Genomic DNA, 21,688 nt, shown 5'->3' on the forward strand with positions numbered 1-21,688 from the left:
ATTACCCCTCAGCAATATGCTCAGTACCTTGAAAGAGAAGGCCTCAAAAGAGAGTAATTTAACCCCTCTTCCTAACATATCATACAAATTGTAGACAAGCAACATATTCTTCAAAATGATCGATATTTACCTGTAGATCTAGCAGCTTATTCTGAAGGCATAAGGTGTCTTTTATTTCATCAGTAAAAGGAGACTCTACTTCATCTTTGATTCTTTGTAAATGAAGTTCGAGATTACTCCTCTGTGTATCAAAGCTAGGAAAAGATGCAATAGTTCTTAGACAGTATCAACTTTAACAGAAGACAGGAAAGGAAAAATAATTGGGGTTGTGACTTGCTGAATAATTACTTTAATTGCCATTACTTCAATGGCAATTAAAGTAAGTTCAGCAATTTGCTCATGGAATTGGTTTTTTTACCTAAACTCCAAATTTTACATGAATAAGCATTTGTGTTTAAAATGGAGTAATTGCTCACTTAGGTACCTTATTTGTGTGTGCGAATGTCTAATTTCAGGCTCAAACATGGGTTTTTTTGTGTAAAAAATAACGAATTTCTGGAAATTTGGCCCAGAATGTTTGGCTTCATCATATTCAGGCACATACACACACCCAAAAGCAAAGCTTCCTCTAACCAAGGAAGACAGAAAAGCAGAAAAATCACTAAATCCATTAGTTTCCTTGTTACAGAGATCTAATTTACATTTAGATACTACTGTGAGTGACTGTTTAGTAAGATAAATAGATAAAACAAAATTTAGAAGAATAAGTAGAGAACAGAATTCAGAATAGCAAAAATAGTCCAGATATATGAAATTTCCAGTTTACTTGTAACTTTTTAGTATAGTATTATCTCTAAATGTGCATATTTTGCCATTTAAAAATTACCTCTCTAATAAAGTCTCTAAGGGCAAATCAGTGTCTTTCTCAAACTTCTTTGTACAGCTTTCACCGTTCTGTTGTTTCATGTCTGATTCCAAAATTACATCTGAAACTGGTCCTGATGCCTAATCAAATGTAAAAATCAATTACGTTGATAACTGCATTACCTTATATCTATGCATTCTACAAAGATCAGAAGACATACATACACTGCAAAGAGAAACAATCACTTCTTCATGCGAAACACACCCAGTTTCTCAGAGAGGAAACTCAATTTATGAACATAAGATTCACTTAAACTAGATTATTAAGTAAAATTATAAAATTATGAAATACACCTCTTTCCATGGTCTATACACATGACATTTGAGCCATCACCAAAGCAGCAGATGCCATCACCAAAGCAGCAGATTCCATCACTATACAATGGACAGTATTTGTAGCACAGCATGAGAGCGCTTCCTCATCACAGTGGCGCACACAGCAACCTCAGCTACCTTAACAGATGTTTCCTCTATATCCTCAGCCATTGGTGCTAACACAATGGAGACTCAAGCTGAACTCTCTGTGCAGGTCACCAGCATGTTTCTGGATGTCTTGCTGATGAATACTGTGCCGCCTATGTACATCTTGGGTCACATGAATTATCATCCTCTTGGACCACATTCTAAACAAGACCTCTTCCTCTATGGCATTCCACTACCAGTAAATAGTTGTAACCCTCTACCTTAGCAATTATTTAATAAAGCTATACATATTCTTTTATTTTAATATTTCCTTAGAAGTGAACCCCTCCAGCATTTTCCATCTCTATATCTCCTCCTATTTGTTCACATCTTTTGGCTACTAAATGTAGTATTCTAGGTGTGTTTCCTCTAGTGCTAGAGGCTGAAATTCAACCCTATCAAGAAGGGCAATACAAGGACTTGAGTCCCATTTTGAGGACTTAAGTGGCCCTTGAGCTTGCCCTTTGCACTCAGAGAGAGGAACTAGACTGTAAGTTCTCTGGGGCACAGATTATCTTTTCAATAAGAATTTGTACATTGTGAGCAAAATGTGGTCCTGAGCTTTGACTGGAGTGCTTGAGTTCCACTGTGATATAGACAGACATAATAATTGCTCTCCATTTGCCCGTGATCCACTCTAGATAAACCAGTGTTTGATAATGGTATGTCTTTAGCCATCTGTCTTGGATGGGTTAAACACAACAAATCCTGTGTCTTGGCAGGGGGGCAGACCAGATGACCCTTGCGGTCCCTTCTAACCCGATGAGTCTATGATCTGAATTCCATACCTCCTGAGTTGAAAGTATATCAACTGATTGGGAAGATACTTCCTTTTCTCCATTCTCAGGAGCAAGTATAGAGCCCCTAAGATTTAAAAGAAATTTCAGCTTAACAACAACAGCAACAACTAGTGAATACAAAGAAAAAACATTGCAATCTTGCAGTATATATCACAAGACAAAAAACAAACACTGCAACTCTGCCGAAGATTAATCTAACAGGACATAGACTAGTTCGTTAAAATATTTTAAAAGAACAATTACACGAGAAAAATATACTCCTGGTTACAATCCTGCAACAGCAGGAGGATGATCTAGATGTCTTAGTTTTATGAAGCTATGATACATTGCGCCACAAAATACTCACCCTTGTTTAGACGCCTGACCATTTCCAATATGGGACAGCAGAGTTACATAAGCATCTGCTGCACATTTTTGAAGTTCTTCTTGCTTTTGTTCACACTCTGCAATTAGTGTCTTTGTTTCCAGGTGAGTTTCTTCTGCAGCCAGTCTTTCACACATTGCTTTAAGAACTTGTAGGCAGTTGTTTAGTTCCCCGAGGTTGCCTTCAGGAGAAAAAAAAGCCTAAATGAAGAAACAAACACATGATAAATTATAACAATGCAGTTATTTTCATACATTGTTATATTTAGCGTTCTTTTGTCATGTAAATGCACTTTCAACTGAGGCTCTCAAACCACTTTGAAAACATAAGGTGAAAAGAAAATTAAAGAAGAGATGACTGAGAAAGACATGAGTAAAAATGTAAAATGTAAACCAAAGTTTCTTACACAATGTGTGAAATTTACCCCTGGGCGGAGGACTAGCACAGGCCTATGAACTAGTAAAACACCACTTAAAGTCATGAGACTAGGTTGTGTGCAACACAAACAAGGAGTTAAACTGGGGCTTCCATACAACCATTGTGGGTAGAGTCAGCTCTATGCATAGGACCTTAGCCATGCAATTAGTACATTGAATGGGAACTACAGTGCACGTGAAGTTTGGTTTTTTTAATTATTACATTTTGAGTAATTAAGGATTAAAAATAAAACCACCTGTCATAAATATAAAGGGAAGGGTAACAACCTTTATGTATGCAGTAATATAAAATCCCTCTTGGCCAGAGGTACAGAATCCTTTTACCTGTAAGGGGTTAATCGGTTCACTTAACCTACTTGGCACCTGACCAGAAGGACCAATGGGGAAAGAAGTGGTGGGGGGATATTTTAGGGAAACAGGAACTCGAAGTGGTCCTTTTCCTGAATCTTTGTCTAATTCACTTGGTGGTGGCAGCAGTACCCATCCAAGGACAAGGAAAGATTTGTGCCTTGGGGAAGTTTTTAATCTAAGCTGGTAGAAATAAGCTTAGAGAGTCTTTCATGCAGCTCCCCACATCTTTACTCCAGAGTTCAGATTGGGGAGGAAACCCTGACACCACCTGTAAGAGATGATTATAAAGTAAGGTATAAACCGAAAAAATTTAGCACCCTACTGGCAAGGAGGTGACTCTTTGAAAGCCTGCTTCCTGAAATAGTGGAACAGTCTGAAGTTAGAAAGAAAATTAAATGATAAAATGCAGAAGGATATACAATACAGTCACCAAGCAGAGAAGCTGAGGACAGCATTTTTATACAGTACCTCGTGTTCTTTTATAAGTCCCTTGGTTTTACCGATGCTAAGGAGTTTCTTCTCTTTATTTATTTGCTTACTGAGTTTTGAAAAAGTTGCATTAAATTTCCCTATTTCAATTTCCATTATGAACTGAATACATGATATGATTTCACGATGAACTGCCTGCAAAGTACAGAAAGCACTCTCAGTGTGATGGTCATGGGGTGACAATGGGCTACAAAGCAAATAAAAACCTCTATTCTGTAACAAAAATTTGTTTTTCAAGAGACCAGGTCTGATAAGAAAAAGCAACTCATTCTCTTATGTATATTTTCTCACCTCCCATCTTTCACGAACATCTTTGCATCTTTCCTCCACTGCTAACTTTTCATGAGCTGGTGAAATATTTTTCAATTGTTCAGCTGCTTTCAAAAACTTTTCAAGAATTCCTGTGTCCAAAATGCTAAAAGCTTCCTGCAAAAAACAAAACAAAACCAGAATTGATCTTCACTTATGTATATCATAAAACAGTGTCATTATCATATCAAAACTATACAATAATGAATGACAAGGTACTTATTATTGGGCTGCAATGGCAAAAGGCCAGATTGTCCCAGGCCCTTGCGGTGGATGCATAGGCAGGCCAGAGCACAATTGCACTCCTGCACTTTCTGTGCCTGAAAAAGGGCCAAGGACAACTGCAGCCCCTACGCTTGGGAAAGCGAAGGTACAGCTCACAACAACACCTATCGCAGGAACATTTTGTACCAGCGGGGAGCGGACAAAGTAGATCAGTGGCTATCCTCCCTCCCTATGCCCAGACAATGGGGCACACCTCCTATATATGACAGGAAGCATGGAAGGGGACTGTGTCTCTGTGATGGGGCGCCTGGCCCGCACTGGCCCTGGTTAAAGCCATCGTAGGGAGGGGCTGCAGGGGAAACAGTCAATTAGGGTGGGGGCTGCAGGCAATTAGGGCGGGGGCTGGACTAGCCAATCGGGGCCCAGTCGGCCCATATAAAAGGAAGCTGCAGAACAGAGAGAGTCATTCTGCTGCAGGGAGCCCTAGGGAGAAGACTGGCTTCCTAGAGGCCTACAGAGGGACCAGCACCTGGGGAAAGGCAGGTGCTAGCAGGGACTGCGGGAGCTTGGGAGAGCTCCTGATGGGCTGCCAGGACTTGCAGGCTCGAGGCCCAGGGAAGAGGGCAAAGGAGCTGGAGCCAGAGGCAGGAGCAGAAGGAACTGAGGCTGCATGGAAGTGGCCCAGGGAATAGAGACAGTGAGCTGGAAAGAAGAGGCAGCAGGAAGCTGCTGTTTACAGGAGCCCTGAGCAGGGGCCCAGAGTAGTGGGTGGGCTTGGGTGCTCCCACCCCCCACTAGCCGCTGAAGGAGCGGCCTGGCTGTGGACTGCCAAGCCGATGCAAGGAGTGGCTGGACTCTTGGTGGAGGAGTCCCCTGGAAGGGGGGGAACCGGATGGTGACACAGCTGGAGGGCTGTGCCACGAAGCAGACACTGAGAGAAAGGTGCTGTAATGGGTCTGCAGGCAGAGGAGAGGATGGGAGAGCCACCATCACCCAAGGGCATACCTGCTGGGACTGAACTAATTCCCAAAACGCCCAGCGGGAGGCACCAGTGTGGTGAGTGACCCCGTGACAGCCTCCTTGAGGTAGAATCCCTATGAGTATTCCCAGTGCTGGGTCTGCACTGCTTTCCAGCCCAGACCCTCCTAAATGGTGCAATTTAGCCCAAGGCCAAGATTACCAAAAGTGACTAATGCTTTTGGGTGCCCAACTTAAGACACTTTAAAGGGGTCTGGATTTTCCAAGGGTGGTTTCTCAGCACTTCCTGAGAATCAGGTGCCTTTAAGGAGTCTCAAGTTAGGCCCCCAAAAAACTGAGGCACTCAGCATCTATATCCACATTTGAAAAGTTTGTCCCAGAGCTGGGGCACATGATACAGGATGAGACTAAAGACTTTTAACTGGCCAAGAAACACAACTGTGGTTCACAGCTGTACATTCTTGAGTGCCTTATAGTTGCCTGGGTATGGGAGTGATGGAGCCATATAAGAAGACAGCTAGTATACAGAATAGCTTATATAAACAAGGAGGTTGAATTACAGTAGCTTTGAGAACTTTCAATTTCTTTTTATATAACTCTCCATCATAACACCCCCATATTACTGTCATGATTATAAACAACATAATCTAAACTAGGTTTTACTTCCGTTCAAATCATGTCAAAGCTAGGTGCAAAAAGTTACTTGTGTGTCTGATGGCCACTTAGTCAGTCAGCTTTCAAAGTTTTGATAAGGCACTTACAACTAATAGCCAGATGTTTAATAAGGCATTGTTGGAAATGGAGAGACCTCCTAGCATTAGTGACATGGAGAAACAAAGTTCAGGATATCCTTTCAATAGAAAAACGACAGATTTTATAATGTGTGGTTACCATTTTGGGGATTTAAACAAAATACACACAGATAACGATAATATAAAAATCCAGGTTAGGAGTAAGATTTCTTGATATTTCTACAGAAAGCTTAAGTATGTTGTTAATAATAAAATAAAAAGTTCTTAAACAAAAGTTGTAAGAACTGCCAAGAAACATGTGCTCTTTTCCACAACAGTGTAAAACAGAAGTCTCCAAACTGTGGGGTGCGCCCACCTATGGGGGCATGGAGGAGTGTTTGGGGGGGCGTGATGGGGCCCAGGCCAGGCCCCATGGGGTCGGGAAAGGAGTGCCACCCAGCCCGGCTCCACTCCCAGCTCTGCTCCAGCCCCACCCCCAGCCCCTAACCATGGCACCACACCTGGCTGCAGCTCTATTCCCAGACCCAGACCTGCCCCCAGCTGTGGCCCCAGCCTCAGCCCCCTTACCCATGTCTGCGTTTCCCATCCCAGGATCCGCAGCCACACTCCCCGCCCCAGCTCGGAGCCGGGGGGGGATGAACAGGGGTAACGGGGGGATGACCCTTAAAAATTTGGGGTCCACTTGTGTAAGATTTTTTTAGTCACAAAATCTCACGATGAAATAATGTGCTCTGATAGTCAAAATCTTCATATGACACAGGTAGGAAGTAAATATTTGAACCCACCTCATTTTTTGAAATGTGCGCATCTGGGCTCACTTTTCGGCCAATGAGTTGCATAGCTTTTAAAATAGATGTTTCAAGCTCCTTCTGGGATTTTTCAAAATTGATCATGACCTCCTTTTCTGACAGAGTCTCTTTAGATTTGGGTGAGACAAGGTCTAGGTTATTCATGGTAGCCTAGGAAGAAAGCGACAATTTTTAGGGTGTGCATGAGTATTGTTAAAACAACTAAAATATTCCTTTATAACATGACTCAAGTTTCTCAGCTTTGGATATTAATTTTGAAATCTCTTCTCCTTCTGCGCCTGACAAGAGAAGAGTTGCTCAAATATTTTTAAAATATTTATATTTTACATGGACCCTAAAAGACGCTTTTCTAACCATTAAATACTACAGATAAGGATATGTGTACTGAATATGATAGTGATAGGGAACAAAGACCTGGAGTCTCTCTCTGACTTCTTTAATTCGTGTCTGTAGCCCAGCTGTCTCAAAATCCGGGAGGGACACCTGGCTTGAAATGTTACGTGTCAAAACTTGCAAGATTTCTTCTGCTGCAGCAACTTGTTCTTGGCACAAGGTTCTTCTGGCAATTAGGATCTGTTTAGATGAAACACAACAGAAGTCTTCAATATTAAATTTTATGTATATCCTTTAGCTTTAGGAACTGAATTGAAAGGCAAGGATTGACTGAAAAGTAGGGAATATTTGGTTACATATGGACCACGCTTTGCAATTACAGGTCATTATCTTGCAGTCCAAAGTATCAACGTCTGGGGAGGGGGGAAGAGAAGAGTCTGGCGCCAACCAAAAAAAGAAGCAGAGAAAACAAGTTGTCAAGCCATCTAATTAATTCCATTGTGATGGGGTGTCCACCTCACACACAATCTGAAGGGGTTAAGGTGGCTAGGTAGGCCAATTAACTGTCCAGGCTGCACCTGAAGAAAGAGCCAGGGAGCAGGGATTAATTAAAGGAGGCTCAGCTGGATGGGAACAGGAGGCGACTGTATGAAGCCCAGGAGCTGAGAGCAGCTGGCGGTTCAGGGAATTAGTCTGCAATCATTCCCTGGGAGAAGGGAGCTGTGCAGCTGGCAACCCCAGAGTGTGGGGCGAGCCAGAAAGACAGCAAAGGCTCAGGGGAAAAGCAGCAAGGCAGACCTTGGTTGCTGAAGAGAGGGTCCCTGAGCTGGAACCTGGGGTAGAGGGCAGGCCTGGGTTCCCCTACCAGCCACTGGGGAAGTGGAGATCAGACTACCTGGGATAGTTCATGCTGAAAGACTTTGATACCCCGGAAGGTGAGGACTATAGTGACCTGCCTGGAGGGCCAAGTCATGAAGAGGAAGCTGCAGCTCCTGGAGTGAGAAGGTCCGCAGAGTGGAGAGAGCGCCAGAGGAGGGCACAGCATCTGGAAGGAGCTAATCCCTAAAGTGGCCAGGAGGAGATGCCCCTAGCAGTGAGTGGACCCTGTGACATCCATACGCATATTTGACTTGTACTTAACTTTTGTGATTGTACTTGCTATCACTACATTATATGTTACATTTCTTTGCCTAACCTTCTATTTTAAAGTATTTTTTTAAAATATGCTTGTATACATACAACCTAGTAACTGAACATACAAAGCACATATTTGCACGTGCATTGTCTGATCACGAAAATGTGTACACACAGCAGTAACTGTATCATGTGAGTAGTCCCATTAAAATAAACAGGAAGTCTCATATAAGCAAAGTTACTCATGTGTATATTTGCTTGCAGAATAGAGCCCCAAATGTGCACTCAGCTGTTCAGAAAACATGCTTGGATATTTTGAAAGCACAGCTTACACCGCTGGGTTTGGATATTTATCACTGTGTGTCTTTCCGAGAGCTGTTCTGATCTATGAATATTCACCTCATTTTCAAACTATCCATTACCATTCCTCTGATGACGATCTATGCTTTATTAAAAATTTCTCTAAGTGAAACAAAAACTTGATCTTGTATAATCATGGGGGACATTGTTACAATCTTATTGAAACACAACTCATAGAAATGTAAGAGCATTTTTGTCACCTTCACATTTTTAACAAGCAAATGTCACACTGAGAATGGGATTTAGTTTATATACATGCACACAATTCTGAAAATTCATGTACACTCTTTTAACATGCCCATACCTCCTAATACTGTAGACTTTACCCAAAGCAGGAGTGCATAATCTCTAAGTAAAATAACCCTGAGACTAAAAACAAAGATCTTTGCAACTACACTGAGGACTCTTTCCCTCTTTACAGAGTGGATGTTTGAATCAATTTCCTACAGGGTCAGATACATAAAGTACAGAGCAGGCAGCTGATTCACACCCCTGCCAGAGCTCTACAGGTCCCCTTTCCAGCCAAGCAGGACTGATGGGATAAAGTGCTTCCTCCCCAGAGGATAAATGCATTGCCTCTTCAGTAAATATTATCACCAGCATTCATCACACTCTCACTTCATTCATTTGCAGGGTATTAGTCAGCGGGGAGTACTGGGCAGGGAGTGTGCTGGATTACTGAGGGGCCTTTATCACACAACTGTAACCCGTTGAAGAATGGGACTGAGATCTTTCTTTAAATTGTGATTGTAATCTGGGAGTGACGATGTTTGAGGGGAAAAGCAGTTACCATGATGGGATACTCAGGACTCTGACAGGAGCCATCCTGAAAAATAATGTTAGACAACTAACCTAGTCCTAGCAACATTACAGCACCTCCTTCCCTTACTTAGCCATTTATTAATACAAAATACATCCTCATTCCTGCTTCATTTAACACAAGCCATTGAATTCATAACTCAGGACTGAGAATCTGATGACTGGATAGATATTTTAAACTTTATATTTGCATTTCTACCTGTAAAGATTGTTCTGTTGAGCTTCCCATGCATCCTTCACGTTTGATGGTCTCAAGAAGGCATTCTGTTCCCGTGGCCCAGTTTTCTACTCCTTTGAGCAGCTCTTCAATTTTCTCCATTCTGGGCAGAAGCTCAGTGGCCTGTTCAGTTACACCTGCATTCTCTTCTCTAAGCTGAGAACATGGAATATTTAGAATCTTAGCAAAGTCAGTATTTGTAAAATGCTCAGAATTTCCTTCTCCGCCCACCCTACATTGCAAGCATTTAATCAGCCTATGGGCTACTTTCTGGCTTTCACTCTGTGACCCAAGATCTTCTTAATGCCAACTGACAAGGGGGCGCAATGGGGTTACAGGAATCTCCTGATTCTGGTATGCACATTCTGGTTCACCAAAGAATGGCATGTGAGGTCTTAAATGAAAGGTGGCGTCACTCTTGTCATCAATATCATTGTGCAATGTATGTGCAGGTGCTGTGTATAAACTGAAAATATGTTCTTAAAGTCTGTATCAAGGTACTAGTCACCAGAAAAGGTGAAAAACAGCCTATCTGTTCACATGTAACTTGAGTATTTTCTTGTTCACAGTGGATCCCCTCACCAGACTTAACTGAATGCGAATGAAGGATTGTAAGAAAGAACTTCAGAAAGAATCTAACAGGAAAAGAAAGGCAGCAGGAGAAGAGAATCTTATCTTGAGTGTGGGACAACACATTTGCTTCATGAAAGAGGGGTCTCAACCAGCCTTGGTTGAGAATTCTGGAGAGAAGTTTGGTTCAGATACTCTTTTTTTAGACAAGAGAGTAACTTGTCAGTTAAGTATAGACTCTAGAAAGCATGTTACGATTTTGTTTAATATGTACCCATTTGATTCCAATATTCTTACTCACTATTACTTGAATTTCTATTCTGTGATAAACTATTCTTGTTTTCACTATAATTATATCTAAGTGCTATGGTGATAAGCAAAGTGCTGGTCCTGAGTTGACTCTTACAGGCCGGTGAGTTCTGTCCCTGTGGGAATAGCAGGCCTGTAATTCTGTAAGTGTTCTGGGGAACAGGAGCTGAACACTGCCGAGAACTCTGAGTACTCAGGGGTTACTGTGTGCCGATCGCTACCTGTACAGAGAGAGTGAGACCTGTGAACACCTGGGAGGCCGTGCTTGTGCTGTCACATACGGTTCCAGGGAGCTGATCTACAGCAGGCAGAGACAAGACTACTTCACGCTAAGAGCAGGTAGTGATGAGGTGCCTCACAGCCGTGGATACCCCTGGGGACCATCACATACACCCCGAGGAGCATAGGTGGAAGCTGGGAATGAAGTGGAGATGTAGTGCCCAAAAAAGTGGGACTGTATATTCAATAGATAAAACTACCCAAATTTAAGTGCTGATATACTGATTAGACTATAGGAGAACTCTTTACCTTTGCATTCTGAATATGTTTCTTACTAGCCTCCGTTGATATATCTGCTGTAGCACTGCATGCAGTTGGCACTGCCTCTGCAGGAGGCTGAGAATTTCCATTACTGTCAACAACTGACTTCTTTTGCTCTTCTTGCATTCTCAGTAATCTCATCTCCTGTGAAAAGGTTGCACAGCATTTGATACTATCATTTATTTTTGATCATTTATTGGCACAACAGTATCATTAATAAATACACTTTTTAAGGGCTCATCTAGAAAACTGAAACAAGGGGCTCTAGTATATTCTCAGCCATATACACCATTGCATTCAATGCTAATAGAGTTCTAAAGGACTTTTACAACTGGGAACCTGTGTGTATTGCTTGCTTTACCCACTCCAAAATGGATAACACTGAATTGTATGAAAGATTATTGATCTGTAAATAACAACCGATAATTATACTGTTAAAAATACAGCTGTGCTTTTGAAATCTACATAACAAAATGATCCCATGAAAGTAAACAGAGCTGCGGTTACTTACAAACTGTGTTCTCTTTATAAATTTAGCCCATCTTGTGTTCAGTTTTTTCAGTTCTTTAGAAATATCTGATCCCACTTGCTCATTGCTGACTTCAATTAAGAAGTTTCCAGCTTCATTTAAGGTACCATGCACCGAGTTCCAGTCTGCCAGAATCTCAGTGGGGACCTATAGAGATGCATTGAAAGGATTAAAGACCCACCATGCAGTTCTTTAATATATTTCCCAAAATAATAATAATAATTTGCACTTATAAGACTTCAAAGTGCTTTAAAAAGGTGAACAAGTATCTTTATGCTTAATCACAAGGAGACATTCAATCAAATACCTTTTTAGGATGTCCTTTTCGTGTTTCGTCCAACCATGTCTTCAGTAAATGAATGTTCTCCATATAAGTAGCCCAAGAACATAGAACTTTTTGTAGGACAGTGTTTACATTGTAAATATATTCTCTGCATGTAGAAATCTTAGAGTCTACCATCTTAAATAGTTTACCAGTGTCTGAAGGATCACCAGCTAGAATATTAAATACATGATAAAACAAATGTTAGAAATAGACATTAATTCATATTAACAATTTCAAAATTATTAATAATTTCAATATTAAGCATATTTCTCAATTGCTTGGAAACTGCCACAATAGAGAAGTGAATCCTTCCTCCTTTGGGTGCTGAAGGGGATTATTATTAACTGTTTGGAAAAACATAAACCAACTAAACAAAACCAACGTTCTGCAGAAAATAAAAGAGGGGTAGCTATGTTAGTCTGTATCCCACAAAAACAACGAGGAGTCCAGTGGCACCTTAAAGACTAACAGATTTATTTGGGCATAAGCATTCGTGGGTAAAAAACCCACTTCTTCAGATGCATGGAGAATTCTTCCATGCATCCGAAGAAGTGGGTTTTTTACCCATGAAAGCTTAGGCCTAAATAAATCTGCTAGTCTTTAAGGTGCCAATGGACTCCTCATACTTTTATTTTTTTAAAAAAACAATCAGGAATTTAAAACATTAATAATGATCAGTTTAAAGCACAACTCTTATTAAAGTACTATATTATTTGCATTCACTTACCTAAGACATTCGTGCTTATGTTTTTGTTTTTCATGTCTTCACATATTTGAAAAGCAGTTTCTAGTTGAGCTATGACTCCCCTTTCTTCAATAAAATCCTGCCAAAGTTAAAGGGAATTGAGATAGGTAATACTGACTGACATAAAAATATGCAGAAAATTCAGTTTGTGATCAATTAATTTTTAGAACATGAACCCAGAAGATACAGGCCAAACATAAACAAAGCAAAATCAAGTTACTTTCACTGCATCCCATCCCCCACCCTTTGTATGAATTATGCCTATTATAGGGCCTGATCTCGCAAACGGTTACTTCTGTAAGTAATCCTAACTCATGCATTGAGAGTTTGTCTACACAAACACTTAGGGTATGTCGACACTAGAAGCACTGCTGTAGTGTAGACAATTACTACATTGACCTAGCACTGTCTACTCTGGCACTTAGGTTGGCTTAACCAAAAGTATCGCAAGGTGTGAATTTTTCACACCCCTGAGTGATATAGCTAGGGTGACCTAAAAGCTGTCTACTTTAGGCATAGACCAGCCCTTAGTTTGCAGCAAGCTGGGGTGTGACTCTACCCCACACCAACCTGCCATGGAATAACTGTCTGTGTGGACCCTGCTGAAGCACATTAATAGTCCACTGATAAGCGTTGATCGAGTCCCATTTCAAAGAGGATTAGATCAAAGCGCATTAATAAACAGTTAATGCATGTCACCAGAGTCCACACAGTTAGTCCCCAGCAGGCTAGTGTGGGGTAGGTTCACACTCCAGTTTACTGTGAACAAATTGTTCATGTAGACAAACCCTCAGGCCATTGACTCAAAGAGGCCACAGTACGTGCCTGAGTCAGGATAAGTCATTTCAGAATTAAGTTCTCAGATCATAAACTCCTTGGGGAAGGCATTTGTTTCCGATAAGCCTGGAAAGTGCCATGAGCACCTATGGCACTACAGAATTAATACACAGGACTTCTGGTTTGGGGGATTTATTAAGTTCATTTTTTAGGATTTACTTTTTGCAATTTTTGAATTGTATGTAGATGTCCAAAAATCAAGGGGTTTCACGACTTTGTTACTATATAGTATATGTTCCCTAGTGCACTTTAACACAGTACTGTTTCAAACAGCACTACACCTATGCACACTAGGGAACCTTTGGTGAGCACCAGCAGGATCAACATGGTCCAATTAATGAGCAACACTTAGTGTACTTTAGAAATCACACCCCCACAGTCTGCATTACTGCTCTGTATAGACAATCTCTTAAATACAAGTAACAATTTTTGGTGTTTTTCTGGTGTTTATTGAATAAACATGGATTTTTTTTTAATATCAGGTATGTTTTACCGCTGCTTATCAGTTAAAACCAAAAATCAAAAGCCCAGTAATACATTATAATAATAAATCTGTGTTAACAATATACCAGATGAATCATAGAATATCAGGATTGGAAGGGACCTCAGGAGGTCATCTAGTCCAACCCCCCTGCTCAAAGCAGGACCAATCCCCAATTTTTGCCCCAAATCCCTAAATGGCCCCCTCAAGGATTGAACTCATAACCCTGGGTTTAGCAGGCCAATGCTCAAACCACTGAGCTATCCCTCCCCCCAGAAACTGGGGCCAGATGAAACTGACAAAATCCAAGAAATTCAGAGTAAAGGCTACATTTCAATTTTCAACCCACCATGTTATGGGTTATTATTGCTGATGTCTTCAAGAATAGTGTGATTTTACACAACATGTTGCCCCATCCTGCACTTCTAATGCAGGCAAAATTCTCCCTGACTGTAATTGGAGCATTGCCTGTCTAAGGACTGTAACGTTGAGCCCCATATGTGCTGTAATAACCAGCCACAAAACGGGAGGTAAGCACAAAATGCAATCAGACAAGTCAACTCATCCGCAACGAGGACCATAAGGATATGTGCATATTGGGAAGGAAGAGAAGGAAGGGCTGCTGAGTATCACTCTCTGGGAGTAGCAGGTGGTGGCAGATGGCTTCTACATTTGGAGTCCTGCTGCTGCAGAATTGTGACCACCTGCTGTCCTGCGCGAGAGGGTTGTGAATTTGAGGCAGGGAGTGGGCTGATATTGCTGACCCTCGCATACTACAGGAGGAAAGGAGGCTAGTCAACTGCCCCCAAAGACAATGACAGAAGAGAGGTGGCCACAGATAATCACATCATCAGAAGAGAGAGATAGATGGGGGAGAAGGGGGAGTATTCAGGGCCTGTCATGGAGAAGGTATCTTGGCTCATGGCTTTTGCTCAAAATCCTGCGAAAACTCATCACTTGCATAGGATTTGGACTAACAATCAGATGAAACTCGGTGGTTTGGACTGAGTTTTGCTTTGAAGTTCTTGGGTTCAAATGAAATTGAAGCTTAAGGGTGAAATCACTCTCACAACAAAAAAAAGCATCACTGAATCCAGGCCTCAGCCAAACCAGAGTGTTTTATGAAACTCTGGGAAACTGTAACTGGAAAAGAGAGACTGAAAAAGAGATGAAGGGAGGAAAGAAATGCAGCATAAGGTGTATTATTGTAAACACTATCCACACTGGCAGGGTCCATTCTAGTGTAAGATGATGGTCACAATCACATGGTCACATTTAGCACAGTGTGCATGGCATGAGTACAACAGCCTTTGATAATTTATTTTAATGAGCAAAATTAACTAGCTTCAGAAAGGGGGTTAGTCCTTCATCACTCTGTATGCTTCTCTTTGCTGCACAGTGACAAACTGCTGGATGATCATAAATAAAATTTTCATTCCATAGTTGTTTGCAGTGTTGTTATAGCATGTTGGTTCCAGACATGAGAGAGACAATGTAGGCAAGGTGATGTCTTTTACTGGACCAACTTCACTTGCTGGAAGAAGGTACAAGCTTCAGAGCTACACAGAGCTCTGTACCTTTCCACCAGTTGAGGTTGGTCCAATAAAATATATTACCTCACCTACCTTGTCTCACCTTTATTCCAGTCTGAAGTGTATTTTAGCTATATGAGGCATACACATATCTACAGCAAAATGGGAAGATGAACATGGTGATAGCAAGGCCTTTTATAAAGATACAGGTTCAACCTGAAACCCACCCTCCTTTGCATAAATCTCAAATTGCCTCCAGCTACGAGAGGATGCTGGATGGAATTAGATCTAAGGCTGTATCCAAGAGGGCAACTACCACTGGTTTAAATTGGAGAACAGTTGCCAAAAATATTAACTATTTTTAAGCTTACATGCCAATCTCTCAGCAATAACTCCACAGATTCCTTAGTCCCATATTTGATATCCCTGATATTTAACTTTAATGTCACTTCATCCGAGATAGCGGAGCACAGGCAGAAGTGGTATTCTAGAAGTATGCTGAAGTTTGTAGACTGGATATTGCTAAATCTGGAAAACAGTAGAGTTTTGGAATTAAACTGGACATAATGAGACATTCATTTACAGAGACCGACCTCTAACCTAAAAATTACCCAAATTCCAGATATCATATGTAAACACAGTCCCTACTGTTGAAGAGGAAAAAAATTTCTAAAATATTTAGGGTTAATTATTTAAATGAGTAATGATTTGGGCACCTTAATTTTTGGATGTCCAATTTAAGAAACCTTAAAAGGGGCTGATTTTCAGAAAGTTCAGAGCACTCACTGTCTGAAAATCAGGCCCTTGAAAGGTGTCTCTAGTTCAGCACACAAAATCACTGGTCACTTTCGAAAATGTAGGCTTTAAACTGCATGATGATACCCTGATCAGCATAACTGAGATGGAACAAAACAAATTTAAAGTGCTTCAGAATTTACGCAAGCTCAATATAACGGTTAATTTTTAATGAAAAGATTAAAACTAATATTCCCCTACTAACTCATCTTCTGTTTTACTTGAAACAGTCTCACAATCCTCATACACCAAACCACCTCTTCCTTCCTCCAAAACCTACATCAAAACACAATTTTTTCACAAAGGTTTTCAAAATTGATCTCTGCAAAATCCTTACTCCAGTTTAAAGTCATAACAATGCCCATCTTACTACTAGCATGTGGCTGACCTGCTTTGCCTGTGTTTGTACTAGACAGTAATAAACTCCTTGAGGTAGGACCATGTTTTTGTATACGTTTGTAGAACACAAAGCACGCTGATAGTGCTCAATAAATAATAAACTCAGACATGGCAGAATGATGCAGTCCAGTTTTGAGCTAAGAGCGGACTTTGTCAGATGCAAGTTTTTAATTATTTAATAATACTTTGTACTTATAGTGCTTTCATCTGTAGATCTGCACATGATTTTAAAAGATGGGTAAGTATCATTATCCTTATTTCACAGATGGGGAAACAGGCACAGAGAAGTGATATGACAAGATCCTGCAGCAAGTCAGTTGCAGAGTTGGGAACAGACCGTTTATGCTTGTGCCATCTAAGTGCACAACAACTGAACACAGAAAACAAGTAATTCGAGTGTTTTTCCATAATGGTGCTAAGCTTGCTAAAAATAATAATTTAACTTAATATGAATGTAGTCAACTCAAGTGCCCAACAGGGTAAATCTGAGAATTGCAACCTTCTTTTCATGTCATCTAGCTTCTCAGTTGGAACCAGTGGCATATCCTTCTCATCTTTATTCTCAAAGGATTGAAGGGTGACCAAGTGACAGTCAAAATAATCCATCAAGCCCTGGAAAAAAATATTATAATTAATATATTTCACTGCTAAGTAGTGTACTTGGGAATATACAATCCACTCCCATATTACAGTGGGAGCTATTAAGAAAACACATTTACCACAGGATCTCACTTCAGTTTTTATTCAGTACAGTATAAATGCATTTCCTATATTACCCCCAAATGTGAGTATTTACCAAGCATAGTAAAAACCTCGCCATGTTTTTATATATATAGGTAATATTGCATTAAGTCAATACTACCAGTGTTTGTTTACTTTTAAAGTCACCCTCTCCACATACTGTAGTGCAATATTACGTCTTTCCAAAGTATGAAGCTCTTGCTTTGCCACACGTTAGACTGACAGCAAGACCTTGTAAATAAATACCTTTATTTTTAATCGTCTGTTACTGTAAAATCACTATTTAAAAAAACATTTATCCCATTGACAATATATTAACCTTTCGATGGCAGAAGTTGGAATTTTTGCGGCAAATCTCATGGGAACATATCACAGGTGCCAGTTGCCAAAAGCAACAAATTGAACATACAAAGTACCCACAAAGATTGTCTCAGAATACTGCACAACATTCCCATATGAATATTAATCACAATATGGAATGCAGCATTCCTGTAAACTACTATTAAATACTTATGCCACCTGGGAATTGAAGGTGATAAAAAGTGTATGTCACAGATGAAGGGCACAGTTATAATTACACACAAAACAACTATGTTAGAATTAATCATGTAATTAAAGACTGTATCATAATATAAATGTACAATAGGGATAAAGTAAGGTTGCACAGGCAACCTTAATTCTCCCACTTCTTAATATGTCTTGCAACTTTAATACTGTTCTTTGAACATATTTTTATGTGTGATTTCCTAGGTTTTTTAAAAAACTGAAAAATACCTAACACATCAAATTGACATCATATTGACACCGACATACGTCATAGCAGTGTTGGAACTAGAGCTGATCTGAAATTTTCCAGCAGAAAGTTTTCCCATTCTGGAAAATGCTGATTTGATAAAATAAAAAATTTTGTAGGAATGTGTTGATTCTGTTGAAATTTTCAACTGGAAATTATTGAAACATGGGCAAAACAACATATTTTCCCTATCCCATTCTCAGAAATAGCCAAACCATTTTGGCTGAAATTTAAAAAAAAAAAAAAAAATACACGTGGCAGAAACCCAGCATAGAAAATTACAGCTCAAACTATTACAGTTTGGCAAAGTTTTAAGCAACTGAAAACAGGGTCTTGTATTGGGAAGTGCTGGATAACCTTAATAATAGGCAGCACTACTAGCCCAATCTATAATAAACCCTCCCACCTTCTCAAGCTTACAGACAGGGCACATCAAATAACCAGCCAACTTGGAATATAACCCAAATGGCTGGTCATAAAAGACAAAAGATGATCATTCAGGTATTCTTTTAAGAGGCTTAAAATTCAAAAGAAAAACTTAAAAATAATATCAGACTTGGGGAGTCAGTGTAAAGATTTCATTACTGGAGTAATATGTTGTGACTTCCAAATATCAGACTATATTCTGTTGTTTTTAAAGCCCCAAGCTGCCAAATACTTAAGCAAGTGCTTAACTTTAGGCACATTAAGTTCCACTCAAGTCAGTAGAAAATTTAGCCATGTGCTCTTCTGAACAGGGATGGACATAAGTACAGATGTAAGGATTAGTATTGCTTATTTGCTTTGCTGACCCAGGGACTAAATTAGTTGCAGGAACCATGCTCTGGGGTGGGGCTAGGGATGAGGGGTTTGGGGTGCAGTAGGGTGCTTTGGGCAGGGATCGAGGAGTTCGGGGAGTGGGAGGGGGATTAGGGCAGGGGCAGAGGTTTGGGGTGTCAGGGGGTGAGGTCTCCAGCTGGGGGTGCGAGCTCCGGGGTTGGGCTGGGGATGAGAGGTTTGGGGTGCAGAAAGGTGCTCCGGGCTGGGACCAAGGGGCTCAAAGGGTGGGAGGGGGATCAGGGCTGGGGCAGGGGTGTGGGAGGGGGTCAGGGGTGTGGTGCTTGGGGTAGGGGCAGCATGTGGAGTGGAGCCCCCTGGCTGCCCCTACACATAGGAGCCAGAGAGGGGCCATGCCACTGCTTCCAGGAGCCACATGGAGCGGCCCCTGACCCTGCTCCTGGCTGGAGCACCAGAGTGGGGCAAGCCCCAAACCCCGCTCCCTAGCAGGAGCTCGACAGCTGAATTAAAATGGCTGGTGGGACAGATGTGGCCCGCAGGCCGTAGTTTGCCCACCCCTGTGCTAATATGATGAAAACACATTAATTTACTCACTCCATCAAGGCTTTCTCTTACATCTTACCCCCATAAAGTCAAAAAATTTTCCTACAAAACTCTGTATTTATCTGGTTACCCTGCCATTGTTCAAAATCAACAGCTGCTACCAAAGGCATCTTTAGAAGTACATATATTCTCCAAAAGAAATCAATCCAGTGACCACATTCCCTCCCAAAAACTAACATCACTTCCATAGTAGGTGCTTTAGTGGGTCAAATTTAACAGTCTTTTTCTGTTTAACAAACCTTAAATAATATAATTTTTCCTTTGAAGAGGGCCATTGCTTTACAGTGGTCCTGCGAATCAGGTAAACCATCTGCCAGCAGATGTTCTACCTCTTGGAGCCAGACCTCGATGCTGTCTAGAGGTGGGGGTAGTGCACAGTCCAGCTTTGTTTTCCATTCATTAATCTAAAAGGCAAATACAAGTCAATGGTAAAATCTCTCTGTTTATTTCTTACCCTATTCTCAGGGGATTAGCAAGATTATTATATATAATACTTGTTAATCTAACATTCTAACTACTTCACAGACAAATTTTGCGCTCAGTAGCAAGCAGGCAGTTCCCACAGCAGTGAAATGGGAGTCATTTGGGTGCATTCAAGATCAGAATTTTCTCCCCCGCTTGCAATCTTCTTGGTGCTACAGGGAATTGAGCAGTTTTTGTCAACATACGATGACTAACAAAGTTTTGTCACAGGGAAATTTACCCAAAGTTAGTGGCACCTTGACACATGACTTCTATCATGAATAATGTGCTCTGACTGTCTTTCCACCACTGCGGACCAAAAGTATCTGATCCACAGTAGCCACTAATCAAGCAGGGAGATACTTGGCATAGAATCATAGAATATCAGGGTTGGAAAGGACCTCACGAGGTCATCTAGTCCAACCCCCTGCTCAAAGCAGGACCAATCCCCAACTAAATCATCCCAGCCAGGGCTTTGTCAAGCCTGACCTTAAAAACCTCTAAGGAAGGAGATTCCACCACCTCCCTAGGTAACGCATTCCAGTGCTTCACCACCCTCCTAGTGAAAAAGTTTTTCCTAATATCCAACCTAAACCGCCCCCACCGCAACTTGAGACCATTATTCCTTGTTCTGTCATCTGCTACCACTGAGAACAGTCTAGATGCAGCCTCTTTGGAACCCCCTTTCAGGTAGTTGAAAGCAGCTATCAAATCCCATCTCATTTTAAACAATCCCAGTTCCCTAGCCATTCCAATCCTTAGTTCAGGGACAGTTGACATGAGCAAGCTCATTACCGAGTACTATCCAATGGGATTAACAGTCCTGCTATGGCAGAGTTGGATAATGGAGGAAGGCCACCCATGCCATGGAAAAAAAATATCTCATCAGCTACAGACTCTATTGCTCGCTCTTTTCTCTGCTGCTTCATTATTTTAACCCTTATTATGTCAAACCGAACATTTTAAGCATAGATCAGCCCAAAACTCTGCATCTGAATGCTGCTAAGCTCAGAGGACGATCAGATCAAGATCATGCTTTGCATGCCGCTGGCAGCCCTAGGATCAGATAGACATAAAGAGAGCCACATTTGTCATCACCCTCCTCTAGCCACAAACCCCCAACTCCACCCCCACACCTCTGCAGCCCTGCACACCAGGCCCAGCTCAACTGGACCTCAGGATCATGGCCAATACCTCAGTATAGTGATTCCTCCCCCTCCCGAAAAAGGAGAAACATAATTATACTACAGTATAAATTCCTGGGGTGAGCTTTATCGTCTTCATAGAATGTGTTCACATTAATAACATAAACAGCAGCTAGAAATATTTCTGTAACCTGGGAGGTTAGGTTATCCCATGTTGCTCTCATCCGTTTCTGATCTTCATTTAGCTCAGGCACACTTCTTTTTGAAGACAACACTGGCAGAAAGGGTCTTTTCTCTTCATTAAACAATTCCATAAATGACAGCATTTCCTAGGGTTAAAAT

The 21,688-nt window shown here is 41.1% G+C and overlaps 1 protein-coding gene across 1 annotated transcript in view; it reads right to left on the reverse strand.

Moving 5' to 3' along the window:
• SYNE2 (spectrin repeat containing nuclear envelope protein 2) overlaps positions 1–21,688 on the reverse strand; it is a 265,942-nt gene that overhangs the window by 196,868 nt on the left and 47,386 nt on the right. Inside the window, exons 11-27 of the mRNA XM_037901108.2 lie at positions 21,538–21,675; positions 19,979–20,143; positions 17,325–17,437; positions 16,003–16,159; positions 12,764–12,860; positions 12,019–12,206; positions 11,694–11,858; positions 11,171–11,326; positions 9,746–9,919; positions 7,315–7,473; positions 6,877–7,050; positions 4,119–4,253; positions 3,807–3,962; positions 2,533–2,750; positions 2,175–2,250; positions 887–1,005; positions 131–254 (exon numbers count right to left, since the gene is read on the reverse strand). Of these exons, the coding sequence (XP_037757036.1) occupies positions 131–254; positions 887–1,005; positions 2,175–2,250; positions 2,533–2,750; positions 3,807–3,962; positions 4,119–4,253; positions 6,877–7,050; positions 7,315–7,473; positions 9,746–9,919; positions 11,171–11,326; positions 11,694–11,858; positions 12,019–12,206; positions 12,764–12,860; positions 16,003–16,159; positions 17,325–17,437; positions 19,979–20,143; positions 21,538–21,675 (2,514 nt within the window). The remainder of the gene's footprint in view (positions 1–130; positions 255–886; positions 1,006–2,174; positions 2,251–2,532; positions 2,751–3,806; positions 3,963–4,118; positions 4,254–6,876; positions 7,051–7,314; positions 7,474–9,745; positions 9,920–11,170; positions 11,327–11,693; positions 11,859–12,018; positions 12,207–12,763; positions 12,861–16,002; positions 16,160–17,324; positions 17,438–19,978; positions 20,144–21,537; positions 21,676–21,688) is intronic.

Source organism: Chelonia mydas, chromosome 6 (assembly GCF_015237465.2).
Source record: "Chelonia mydas isolate rCheMyd1 chromosome 6, rCheMyd1.pri.v2, whole genome shotgun sequence".
In the NCBI taxonomy this organism is placed as follows: Eukaryota; Metazoa; Chordata; order Testudines; family Cheloniidae; genus Chelonia; species Chelonia mydas.